The sequence below is a fragment of the Typha angustifolia genome, chromosome 11, assembly GCF_048772165.1.
Source record: "Typha angustifolia cultivar Huaian chromosome 11, ASM4877216v1, whole genome shotgun sequence".
In the NCBI taxonomy this organism is placed as follows: Eukaryota; Viridiplantae; Streptophyta; class Magnoliopsida; order Poales; family Typhaceae; genus Typha; species Typha angustifolia.
This window is the reverse complement of record NC_133249.1, coordinates 4,877,094-4,889,206: the sequence shown is the minus strand read 5'-3', so window position 1 is coordinate 4,889,206 and position 12,113 is coordinate 4,877,094. Positions and strand designations below refer to the sequence as shown.

Below are 12,113 nucleotides of genomic sequence, written 5' to 3'. Positions count from 1 at the left end.
CAACACATTGACTCCCTTTTTATTCGATCACATTGACCCTCTTTTTTGTTAGATGACACATTTAATTATTAAATAACCTCTGAAATGATCCTTTTGTTACTTATTTGTTAGGTTTTTTTTTTGTCAGAAAAGAAAATGACGTGTCGTATGAACTAATTTTATGAGTAAACGACCGTTTGACCTTTTCATTAACACCGTCAAAAAGGATGAAAAATTAATTATATTTTTAGTGGTCCATAGGCACTAAAAAGAAGATGGTATAAGATAGCCAATAGGATGCTGACAGATAACCCGTATTTACAACCACATTTGGTGGCCTTTATAAGATGGTTAGATATGCAACCAAAACCACCACAATATATCAAACAGAAGAACAGAAAGTCAAATTGGAGCTATAAAAGTCCTACAATCTCGATAGCGGCCCTTTGCAGTGCATCTTGTGGCAGTAGATATTCCTGTAACATGTGAAAGTTGACTCTGAAAATGTGACAAGCAAAATACTTTGTTTTGTCCAGGCAAGTATGCCAACTAAAACTGTAAGTGATCCAAGCCCAGAAACACTATCCCAATAATTTCAATAACTACATTTGAAGACCAAAGAGTAGTAGTAGTTGCAAAGAATGGAAAAAAGAAAAATTTATAAGCATCACCACAACATAACAATGCTCATAGCATTCGCCTATTATAACAAGCAAATTAGTTCCCAATAGAGCCAACATTCACCATTGCCATTGATAGTTGTTCCTCAAGAACCGCAGCAAGCTGATCTCTGAGCTGCTGAACTCTCAGCTGTCGCTTGGTCAGGTTTGTTGATCTTAATTGTTCGCTCCTGCAAGCAGAACAAGCAGTTAGACTCCATTTGGAAGATAATAATGGTATTGCCACAAGAAAGCATTCTTCCACCTCAGGTTTTGTATCGGTCTCAGCAAGTCTTTGCTTGATATCTCTAGCTATGGAGAAAAACACCTGCTCCACGTTCAAGTTTGTTTTTGCACTCTGTATAGATAATACTCTGTCAAAAAATGACAAAAATACAGAACTTTCATAAAGACAAAGGGCTGCTACTCACAGTTTCAAAAAACTTGATGCCATACTCATCAGCAAGTGCTTGTCCCCTTGCAGTTGGGACGGCCTGGATGAAATAAATTTCACATAAAAGAAAAGATGAATATCCAGTAAGCAATTGAAAGTTAAAATGCAACTCAATCTTCAACAGAAATCATGTCAAGCAAATAGCAGCATTGCAGAACATACCCTTTTGCTTTCATCCATGTCAGCTTTGTTGCCCACCAAAATTTTGTTCACATTGTCAGACGCATGCTGTTCGATGTTGCGGATCCAGTTTCTTATGTCTATCAAGAACAAAAATACAATAATAATGGAAAAGAAACAGATCTTGACTGCATAGCATGGAAGCAAAGATAGTATGAAGCACATACTGTTAAAAGATGACTCATCCGTGACATCATAAACAAGCAAAATCCCCATGGCTCCTCGATAGTAAGCTGCATTGAAAGTTTAAGAAGCTATTCCACTGAAGTTTAACAAAACAGTCTATTTTAAGGTCTGTCATTGAAGATGAAAGTAAGCAACAAGCGTACCAGTTGTGATAGTCCGAAAACGTTCCTGACCAGCAGTGTCCCATATCTGTAATTTAATCCGCTTGCCGTCCAGTTCAATTGTTCTAATCTTGAAGTCAATGCTGTGTAAATAGTAAAGATCAAATTTGTAAGATCGCCTATAATTAGAAATTCAACATAATAACATTCAACAGAAAACATAAGAAAAAGTCAAAACAGAACAAAAGTTTACTGCTTTTACAAATTTATATAGCATAACCCACCCAATTGTGGTAATGAAGCTGGTTGTGAAAGAGCCATCCGAGAATCGCAAGAGGAGGCAACTCTTACCAACACCTACAGGAGCAGGATTCTATGTCAAGGTGATTAACTGCACGTAGTACAAGGATAAAGCATACACAGCATCTCAACTATTAGACACCCTAAGTATTTCCCAGACAATGGCATCCACATATCCAACAAGAGAGGAAAATATAAGAAAAGATTAATGCTACAATTTCTCAATAACTTTCGAGTATGTGATTCATAAATAGTATGCCCTTTCCATTCCAAACAAACTCTCACTATGTGACTTTTCCTATAATTGGATATCACTCAATGACATAACTGCTTTTACATCAGTGCGTAAGCAGAAGTGTGAACACTTCAAGCATACACTATGTGAAGAATCCATAAGCACTTTGTATGAAAGAAAATTGAGATATTGGGGAAACATCATTCAAAAGATATGAGACAATCCAAAACACATTTGGTCATGATACATTTTCAGTAATTTCCAAGGGATTAAGATCATTGATTAAAGGAGCAACGCACCAGCATCGTGAGATGACTAAAGAGAAAGCAAACATAAGAGAAACTGCATAATATAAGTCCTTTAAACCAGATGGAGAAGTCAATGATAGGCTTGGGTTTACATTTATAGTATAAAGTGACATTTCAATTTCCTCCATAGTATATATAAGTAGCAGCTTTAGGAAGAGTGAAAGTGCAAATAAGTAAAAGGCATACAATTAGAAGAGCAAATGAGAAAACTTCAGAAGAAAGTTTCTAAAGATTAGTCCTTCCAGGAAAACCTACTATATATTAAAAGAAAGAACCAGATATGAGAAAGTATAAATATAACAACGATTAACTAATTCTGAGAAATTTAAAGTCGCAAAAGCAAATGAAACTAGGAGGTTATCATTTCCCAGAACTGCAAAAACTACCAATACATAGAATTCTAGATAAGCTCTTTTCATTGAAAGCTAAAAGAAAGAAGTGTTATTTTGCTCCTCCACAGTAGATGAAAATTCTCTGCCCATTTAGTTTCGGTTCAATAAGTCCATGAGCACCTGACTCAAAGTATAAGAGTATTATAAAGCATTTTTCCTTCATGAGCAATAAATTTTCCAACTAAGTCCCTACTTCAATATTTCTTACTATGGCACTATTAGGATTTTCTAAGCTTCTTTGTCCAAATATTTTGGATATATTTCTATTATGCATTTGATGGCCATCAAGACTGAAAATGAATAATGGTAAACAGAAAAAACCATACTACCCGGACAGCATAAAGCTAAACTTCCAATAAGAATTTTCTCCAGATATTGTCAAGCTACATAATCTAAAAACCTATGTTCTTAATCAAATCCATGGAGATTTTCCTTCATAAATTCAGTATTGTTCTATTTAAAGAAAACTGTGACAAGTACATTAGAGCATAAAAATATACCTTTTTATCCAATGGTTATGGCATCAACACTGTAACGTAAAACGAGAAGTTACATGTAACAATCACTGCGAGTCCAAATCTGAAGACGGAATTGGATTCTGATTTACAAATAGAAAATTAAGATTACCGCGGGTCTCTAAAGTTAATATGTTAACTCGAGATCAAATGGTTAGATGGTCAAATGCTTTTGCAATTGAAATAGATCACTGTATTGAAAAGCAGCCAAGGCGGGGTGGCACACCTGCCGCCTGCTAACAGGATTGGCGGTGGTTCTTTAGTGTAATTGATGTTGTTACAACAGATGACAGCCATGATGTTGCAGCGAGACTCTCATCAACCTTGGCGGCGGCAGAATGTCTTGTTGGTGGTCAGACCACCTAGGTGAACTTGGCGGGCCGCCAAGTCGCATAACAGGCCGAGGATTGCCAATTGCCTCATCTCCTCCTCTTCTTTTTCTTTTCTCTCTCTAACATCGAAACCACTCACTTTTTTTTTTTGTCTTTCTTTCTCTGTGCTTTAACAATGGGAAAGAGAGCGTGTTAGGAAAAATAGAGAGGCCACGTGGAAAGAGGGTGGTGGGAAAGAGTTGGGAAAGGGAGAGCCATGTGGGAAAAAGAGCTCGGTTCATATTAACATTGGAAATCACTAAAGACACCAACTATTAATGCAATTTCAAACCACCAACTAATGCATTTAATTTCATATCATGATAATTTATTATTAAGATGTTAATAAAATATGTATATATATTTGTGAATTATAAATTTATAATACATTATTTTTATGGTTGTGAATTGCACTATTAAAATTTTCTAAATACTATATATATATATTATCATATACAATTATTTTTAATTTTTTCTATATTAAATTGCTAGACCGCCTAGACATCCACCTTAGCGCTCACCTTCCGCCTAGACGTTAGGCGGTGAGGTGACTGCCTGCAATCCGCAGCTGCCTTTTAATACACTAAAATAGATTTAGGATGGAGAATGAATCTATCGGGATGGATCATGAAAATGAGAAGCTGAAGAGGCGTGGTGTGACGGCCTAAATTTATGGTAAGATGGTGGAGATGATAATGGTGGAAGTCGAAGTAATCAGTAGGAAAGGGATAGAGAAAAAGTGAGACCATTCCTTAGGGTCAAAGGGGTGCAGTCAGATGAAGAGAAAGGCAGCAATAAATATCCTAAATGGTGGCTACGGTTCCAAAGCTTAGAGATAGCCGAACAAGGAGGAAGGAGACGATCTTGCAAATTAACTTCAGTAATCTAAGATGAAAATCCTGATGCACACCACATCTATTTATAGGTGGCTCCCTAACTTGACTAGACTTGGCAATAAGATTGAGCAGGCTTGAACCTTATTGCTTAACATAAGCAAAAACACTTAAGTAAAACTCCTAAACTAGAGTTCCTCGCCCTCAGGCGTTCAACGCCAATTTATTTTTTTCGCTCTCGGGAAAATGCGTTTGAACGTCAAAAGGGTTGTTCGAACACCAACTTATTCTGCTGCTCTCGAGTAGGGCTGTCAAAAAAGCATGTGGGCTCATGAGGCTCGCTGATATTTTGAGCTTGAATATATTATCAAGCCGAGCCGACCAAGCATTGGCTCGCTCAAGCTCGGCTCGATTAGGCTCGTATGCTATATTATATATATAGATATATAATAGGCTTAGAACCGTTGGATCTTAGATCCAACGGATAGTATGAAGTGTATATAACTAAAAACCCTAAACCTCACTAATATCCCTCCCTAAACTCTCTCAGCTAAAACCGATCTTCTTCACCACCAAAACCCATCTCCACCTTGACTATGAAGCTCATCTCCATCGAAACCCATCTTCACCTTCACTATGGAGCTCATCTCCATCGAAACCCGTCTCCAAGCTCCGATTGGCCATCTCCAAGCTCCTAGCTCCCATCTCCGAGCTCCAAGCTCCGATCGGCCATCTCCAATCTCCAACCTCCAAGCTCCACTATTTACTCTAATTTTTGCTCATAGATTTCTGCGCACCTAAGCACATTCAGGTATCCATAAAGATTTCTGGTATTAGTTTAGACTTTAGAGTGAGGAGAAAAGTTTACATCTGAATTTATAGCAACAGTTAAGTTGATTCTTCTTATTGATCTAGCACTTCGATGTGAATTTTCAAGCCTGAACTATTTCGATGTGCTGTCATTTTGTCTATAAGATTATAATGTAGCTTCTTTTGAACATATTAACAAATATTTGTACCATTTCTTAATTACCTAGATAACTTCTTAAGGAAAGTGAGTTTTATTAACTTCGCTGCCATTTTTTTTGTCCTCATTAACATTGCAATCCCACGAGCTGTTGAGCCGAGCTCGAGCCTCATCAAGCTAAAGACGAGCCGAGATGAGCTACACTTTTTCAACTCGAATTGAGCTCGAGCTGAGCTTTTCCACCTCTCGAGTCGAATCGAGCTAGGCCCAGCTCGCTCAAGCTCGGCTCGTTTACACCCATACTCTCGAATATTTGCGTTTGAACACCCAATCCCGAAATTGAGTCTTTCGACTGCTGGAACTTTATCCTTCTAATTAACTCCTATCTAACCATTACATTACAGCTCTAAGATTTGAGTTTCAAATGCCTCTCCTATTCGATTAATCCCATAACTGATTTTTGTGTGTTGTGACATGGATAGTAAAATGACCCTGACCACAGGTCAAGTGACTCACCTATTTGGAACACAAAAGAGTAAGAGAGATATGAATGGTCCACGCCCACTTCTTTCTATCAAAAACAAAATCAGAAAGAACACCCACCTACTAGTGCAGCTACCACTTCAAATTCTTAAATGCATAGATGTAGATCTACATAATCATTGCAGAAGATAACCAAAATCTATAGCAAGAAACTAGAGATGTCAAATACTAGAAGGTATCCTAAAATAAATGGATCTGAACAAACAAATCAACATTCATCAAATTCTGCGAGGAAGAGTAGTCTATATATATTCAGCATAGATTGAATCTTGCTAGAAAGAAGACTCCTTAATGGGAAATTGAAACAAAAAATTTGCTCAAATCATATAAACGCATGAAAGAACTTAAAAGGAAGTAAGGAATTCAATTGCTCATTGTTTGGACAGGTTGAAATAACCAGATAGGCAGATATAGAGAAAAAATAGGCAAAAAGCAGGCCTACACTGTAACTTCTTATTACAATCAATCTCTCCCTATCAAGAAAGTAAGGAATCCAGTATTGATTAAGAAGACAAAGGGCAGAATCAAAAGAAAATATGTTTTCGGAATGCAGTACAGAACCAAAACATATTGGATTAGAGCCATTCAGAAATAATTATTTATGTACCAGATTGACATAAAATAAAGTAACTGGATCAACTAACGATGATATTGTGATATCACAAAAAGAAAGCAGTTTAGGAGGGATTAGATTCATTAAAAGTAATATTATTGAAAATTTAGGTTTCTAATGAACAATGTTGGAAGCCTTTCAGTTGTAAAGATAAATGGTGTCTACCAGCTAAACCTGTTTACAATCACCAAAATTACCCTCGTCACAATTTGCAATTACTTGATACAAATATAATCATGATACAACAAACAGCACTCAAACCACTGATGTCCGACAAATCAATATATGATCACATTCCCATTGTTTCTTTGTTTTTCTAATTTCTGAATGAGTGAATATATAACAGGTCATACAACACAAGAGCTTGCATCAAGAAACCCGCTAGACCTAATAATTTGAACTCAGCTATAAGGTTTATCTTCTCCATTCAGCTCTGTTCAGCACAAACTCAGATAACATTTGCCATCAATAATATAAGAAAGAGAAACTAAAGATAGAATGGATTAGAATTTAGAAACGATACAGATGAATGTTAAGAAAGCTAGTGCACCAAGAGAGGAAAGAAAGGATCATGAGATTCAAGTATTTCCAAAGTTTACAAAGAGGAATGACTACTATTGCAGTAATCCCCAGGAAAGTTGTGTTGTCACAAAGAATTTGGTCCCAAATAAAATGAAAAAAACAATTAAGGACATAATAAATGTTGCTAAATGTTTAGAAAAATTCATGCCTCTACAAATTTAAAGGAATATTACTGCTATGAAACCTACATAGAACAAAGAAACTTACACAGTCACTCTGTAAACAATAAGGACAAGGATACAATAACTGAATTTAGCTTCTTCTTTTTCAGGGCAAGCATCAAATTAAGCACTTACAAATTATCATAGCGTCAGTATCATCAGCGGTTATCATACTTACTTCTTACTATCCAAAGGCCATTCGCTTTAAGACCACAAAAAATCTAGATCCCACAAAAACCAACACGAACCCAATCAAATCCCAATGAAACGAAAAAGCCCTTTTCCCAACTACTTAACAGCAAATCCAAATGAAACAAAACCGCCCTTTTCCTCAACTATTTAACAGGAAATATCTTCAACGATCTCCAAATAAAAGCTACTACAACCGCAGTCGCATAAACCATCAAAACAAGGACAAACCGATAGTCATTTCAACCAAAATACAAGATCTCGATCATAATAGAAGAATCAATATCACAAATCTATCAGCTTGAAATATAAACTACCAAAACCCTTACCGCTATCGCCGATCAAGAGAAGCTTTATGAGATAATCGTAGTCCGCCCGAGCCCTAGCTGGTGGAGCAGCCATAATGAAGAAGACGCCAAACAATTACAACTCTGATCCCTAATATCTAGCCCAAACAAAGACACGGGGATCCAAACGAGCGATTAAGAGAGAGAGAGAGAGAGAGAGAGAGAAATCAAAAAGGGAAACGGAGACTAAACGAGAAAGGATCAAATCTACTACCGGATCGAGATGCGAAGTGGATCCAACGAAGCTGGTGGGAGAAAGATTGGCCTCTCTCCTCTCTCTCCTCTCTCTCTCTGTAGGCCTTGGATTCGGCCGTTGAGGGATTTGAAGGGAGAGAAATAAAAGAGGGGTCTTGACGAACTATCTCTCTTTTAACAATTCAAACACACACATGCCTTGATCGATTCTTCTGTCCAAAGTAATGTTTCTTTTTAAACCCTACTTTTTCGCTATTTACAATTTACGTCCTATAAATACTTGCATTTAGAACCCTTCCTCCTGGACTTTATCAACACGAGTATTCAAATCGAAGCAAGCCGAAATTATCAACACGAGTTTTGAGTAGTATATATAATTAACCGAGTCAGATTACTTGATTGCAATAGTGAGAAGTTATTAGAAGAGATCTAACCCTTTATTTTAATAGGTTTTGCTATAATCAAGTGAAAAATATGGAATTATTACATGTTTTACCATTAATTTTATTTATTTAGGGAAGTTGAGTAGCATTTAATTCTCTTTGTTAATTGGGAAGATAAAAAGTCAAAGCCATATCTATGATTGTTTCGAGACGTGTAAGCAATGGTGAAAGGGAGTGTTGGACACGTCTACAAAACTACAAAGAAGATTAGAGAGAGGAAGGGGAGATTCACACTTCCAATCCATTCCAGGTTTTATGGAATTAGGATAACAATAAATAACCAGAAGGAAAAATTAGAGACAAGTAGCCAGCAATTGAAGCTGACATTATAACAACCTGTTCCTACTTCCCACCACCCACACCCTCGGAAGAGATCAGACTACTCGAAAGTAAACAACCAGCAATCTCCTGGCAATTTAGATCCTAAAATGAATCAATAACATTCCTTTTCCCAAATAATCATCCACCCACATATAGACAAGAAAGAACTTGAGCCAGATCTAGATATCTTCTAAACGAGAGCATTTTTTTCTCCAGCATGCATATAACTAGGTTGGAAGATTTGAAGAACATAGCTTTCCAGCAACAGTAAGGTAGCCAAGATCACCAAGCTAAGATTGCCATCATCACGCTCATTGTCATCAGAAGATAATTTATAAGATGAATTGTTCATAATAAAACATTAAGGGCTTCTTTTTTTAAATAGATGAAAAGGGAGACACTAGAACGGAAAATGCATGCTCATATCCAAAATAGAGTTTTGACAATGTATGCTAATGCATGCAAAAGTTCTTCAATATCAAAAGACGGTTCAGGCAACAAAAGATGAAATAGCTATCGAGTTCAAAATTGAATTAGTTTATCATGAAAATAAAATCTCCACTAAGCCTCCTGTTGATCCATAAAAAAACCCACTCAGTAAAAAAAGCCAAGTACTTTGCCACCAACATTCTTCCTTCTAGCTTCCTCGTGATCCATGATACCCGCAGAGGTCGTCAGGACAATGTAACCAAACTGCACATCAATTTAGAAATAGTAAGCATTAGCATTAATTTTTAAAATAAATACATGGAGCCTTGCAGTGGGATTCATAATTTAGTAAAATTGGAGCAAACAACAGTGAAGCTAGCATTACACAACTAACCTGACGTGAAGGAAGCAGTCTTGCAGTCCAGGGTTCAATTTCCTTGACACCAACATCAAAGCGAGGACTGATGACACCACACTTGTTCAACCTTCCATTCAACTCAACGACAATTTTACCAGATCTGTGATCATCCACATATTCGAACTCACCAATATATCCTACAGAACCATTTGAAACACTTAATCAGCCCCCGATGCTTGAAGCATCAAGAATAAATCTATTACAGGACTAACCATGCTTCTGCATAACCAGAAGGAACTTGATAATAACTTTTGATGATGGCCTAATCATGACTTGCCGTTTCCCACGCTTCTCAGCATTGTACATGCTCTTGAGAGCATCATTCAAAACACTGACTCTCACCATCCTCAATAAGCCTGGAAAAGTAAAGGATCAGCTAAAGAAAAAGACATTGCTCATGTTTGTATCTTTCTGTTTCTATTTATTCAGGTAGTCAAAGCCAAAATGCAACATCAAAGGGACTGAGTCAAGAATCACAGGAACTCAATAAATTTGCAGCTCACACTGAACGAGCCGAAAGAAAATGCACATTTATAAGATTAAGTCCATCGCAAAAGCTCTCTCAAAATGACATTTGCAAATTGAGAATGCAAATCCGTAATACCATATTGAATACAAAATTATGAGATGGTAGGTAAGATATGTTCCAACATCCAAATATAGCAAAATTTTGGTCATAGAACAAAGGTTCCACCCAGTAAGTTCCTTCACTAATTTTTTTCAGTAATTTAAAGACAGTTGCTCAGAGTGTAAATTTATCTTTGTCAAAGAGTAAACCAAGATAAAAGAAACATAAATATATGGTTGACCGGAATGACATAAGGTCCACAGCAAATCTAAAGATGCCTCCACTCATTTTTAGTTTAGTAAAAGCGCATATATCAAATAATAATTTTCCATAAAACCTAGCAGTAGGATTATAGAATCATCAAGCAGTACAGAAACGCGATGTCAATAAGTACTCTGAGAAAACGAAATATCTAAAATCTAAACCATGCATCCCACCACTTTCTTCTTAAGGAGAAGAAATTTAAAAGCAAATGAAGTCTGAAGTTAGGACATGAGTATAGCATGGCCTAACAATCATCCTATATAAGATATAGAGAAGTTGTATTACTATGTTAGCTAGTAAACAATAATCTAGTTGATTAAATAAGTACACAATGTTTACTCAAAACAATGGTGGTAACAGGAAGGGACAGCCAAAGAGAGTCTAATAGAGATCAGTATAAACACCTGTTTTCCCGACTCAAGATATACTTAAGCAGAAAAATAAAGCACTTAATGAATATTGTACAACAATGTCAATTCAACATCAACATCGTCTCCTTCACCTCTGAAACCACCCAAAAGATGTAACAATTCATTCCAAACCCTCAAAAAAGTGCAAGCATTCTATAATCACCAATTATTGGCATCTGACATATAGACCAAGTTAGTTCATATTGCTTTATCTTCTAACAAAGAAAACGGCAAGGAAGATCAAAAGGCTGCTAGCTTCACCGAACTATGAAATTATTCGGATTACGCACCACAAAAATAGGACACTACAAAGAAACCAAATTAATGTAAGGGTATCTACAAGATTCATCTCAAGTGATCCAGGTATCTCTAGCTGCAGAAGATTATATGAATAGAATGCTGAAGCTCCCAACCCTACACGCGATAAATAAATATACGAAAGCTAGAACTCAACATGATGAACGAGATGAGACTACAGATCAAGCAATGAAATCCTTCAGATCTGCCAAGTAACGCAAATCAAATTACACATCAGAGATCCAAATCCAACTCCAACCAAATCAAAAACAAACCTAAGGTCTTGGAACACGACTAAAATAACAACGAGGCAATCAGATCATGAGAAGGATAAAGGACAAGCTTACGGATCGAAGCTCTTTGGAGGAAGAGTAGGCGAGAGCTTTTGGAGAGCGGCTAAAACCCTAACTCGGCGGAGAAGAGAGACGAAGGCGCACGAGAGCTTAGCTTAAATCCAAGGTTATTGATCGCCTCTGGCCGTTAGATCGTCATCCGACGGTCAATCTATCCGTTCGACTCCTGTTGCCCTAGATTTGTACGGATGGTTGCTCCTTAACCAATTTTAAGCCCAAAATTAAACAGCAGGCCCATAGGCATCCATTTGGCAGCCCATTTAAATTAATTCGACTTCTCATCTCCAAATTGACTCACTCTACTTTCAATAGTAACTGTTTATTTAACGAGAGAATATTATGATATATATATATATATATATATATATATATATATATATATAATATATTCCTCCTACCTATGTACTTAAAAAACCCTTTTAGTATTTTAAATTGGAATAAGCCAATTATATGGACATTTATGTGGAAAATATTTAAGACTCATAGATTAGAAGGAAGTT

General features: G+C 36.6%; 2 protein-coding genes across 3 annotated transcripts; both read right to left on the bottom strand.

The window, feature by feature from the left end:
• Window positions 1-484: 484 nt before the first annotated feature.
• On the bottom strand, window positions 485-8,290 carry LOC140769467 (ras-related protein RABE1c-like). 2 transcript variants are annotated; one of them, XM_073110157.1, is made up of 9 exons: window positions 8,130-8,290; window positions 7,898-8,013; window positions 1,844-1,916; window positions 1,602-1,702; window positions 1,440-1,505; window positions 1,255-1,352; window positions 1,070-1,132; window positions 904-996; window positions 485-829 (listed from the first exon to the last, which is right to left on the bottom strand). In XM_073110157.1, exons 2-9 carry the CDS (start codon window positions 7,968-7,970, stop codon window positions 746-748), a joined length of 651 nt encoding a protein of 216 aa, XP_072966258.1. In that variant the 5' UTR covers window positions 7,971-8,013; window positions 8,130-8,290; the 3' UTR covers window positions 485-745. The 2 variants fall into 2 exon arrangements, with proteins under 2 accessions (XP_072966258.1, XP_072966260.1); XM_073110159.1 differs by having other exon boundaries at window positions 7,898-8,006; window positions 8,130-8,286.
• Window positions 8,291-9,275: 985 nt separating this feature from the next.
• Window positions 9,276-11,760, bottom strand: LOC140769468 (small ribosomal subunit protein uS8). The gene is made up of 4 exons (XM_073110160.1): window positions 11,608-11,760; window positions 9,934-10,077; window positions 9,698-9,858; window positions 9,276-9,567 (listed from the first exon to the last, which is right to left on the bottom strand). The coding sequence occupies exons 2-4, from the start codon at window positions 10,064-10,066 to the stop codon at window positions 9,469-9,471; spliced, it is 393 nt and encodes a 130-aa protein (XP_072966261.1). The 5' UTR covers window positions 10,067-10,077; window positions 11,608-11,760; the 3' UTR covers window positions 9,276-9,468.
• Window positions 11,761-12,113: the final 353 nt, after the last annotated feature.

What these genes read in the sequence shown, in the direction of transcription:
- LOC140769467 (XM_073110157.1), bottom strand. Translation starts at nt 7,970, where the DNA reads ATGGCTGCTCCACCAGCTAGGGCTCGGGCGGACTACGATTATCTCATA. An exon ending in TCTCTTGATCGGCGATAGCG is followed by an intron (nt 1,917 to 7,897) that starts GTAAGGGTTTTG and finishes CTGCTCCTGTAG; the next exon opens with GTGTTGGTAAGAGTTGCCTC. An exon ending in GGATGAGTCATCTTTTAACA is followed by an intron (nt 1,353 to 1,439) that starts GTATGTGCTTCA and finishes TGTTCTTGATAG; the next exon opens with ACATAAGAAACTGGATCCGC.
- LOC140769468 (XM_073110160.1), bottom strand. Translation starts at nt 10,066, where the DNA reads ATGGTGAGAGTCAGTGTTTTGAATGATGCTCTCAAGAGCATGTACAAT. An exon ending in TCTGGTTATGCAGAAGCATG is followed by an intron (nt 9,859 to 9,933) that starts GTTAGTCCTGTA and finishes ATGGTTCTGTAG; the next exon opens with GATATATTGGTGAGTTCGAA. An exon ending in GACTGCTTCCTTCACGTCAG is followed by an intron (nt 9,568 to 9,697) that starts GTTAGTTGTGTA and finishes ATTGATGTGCAG; the next exon opens with TTTGGTTACATTGTCCTGAC.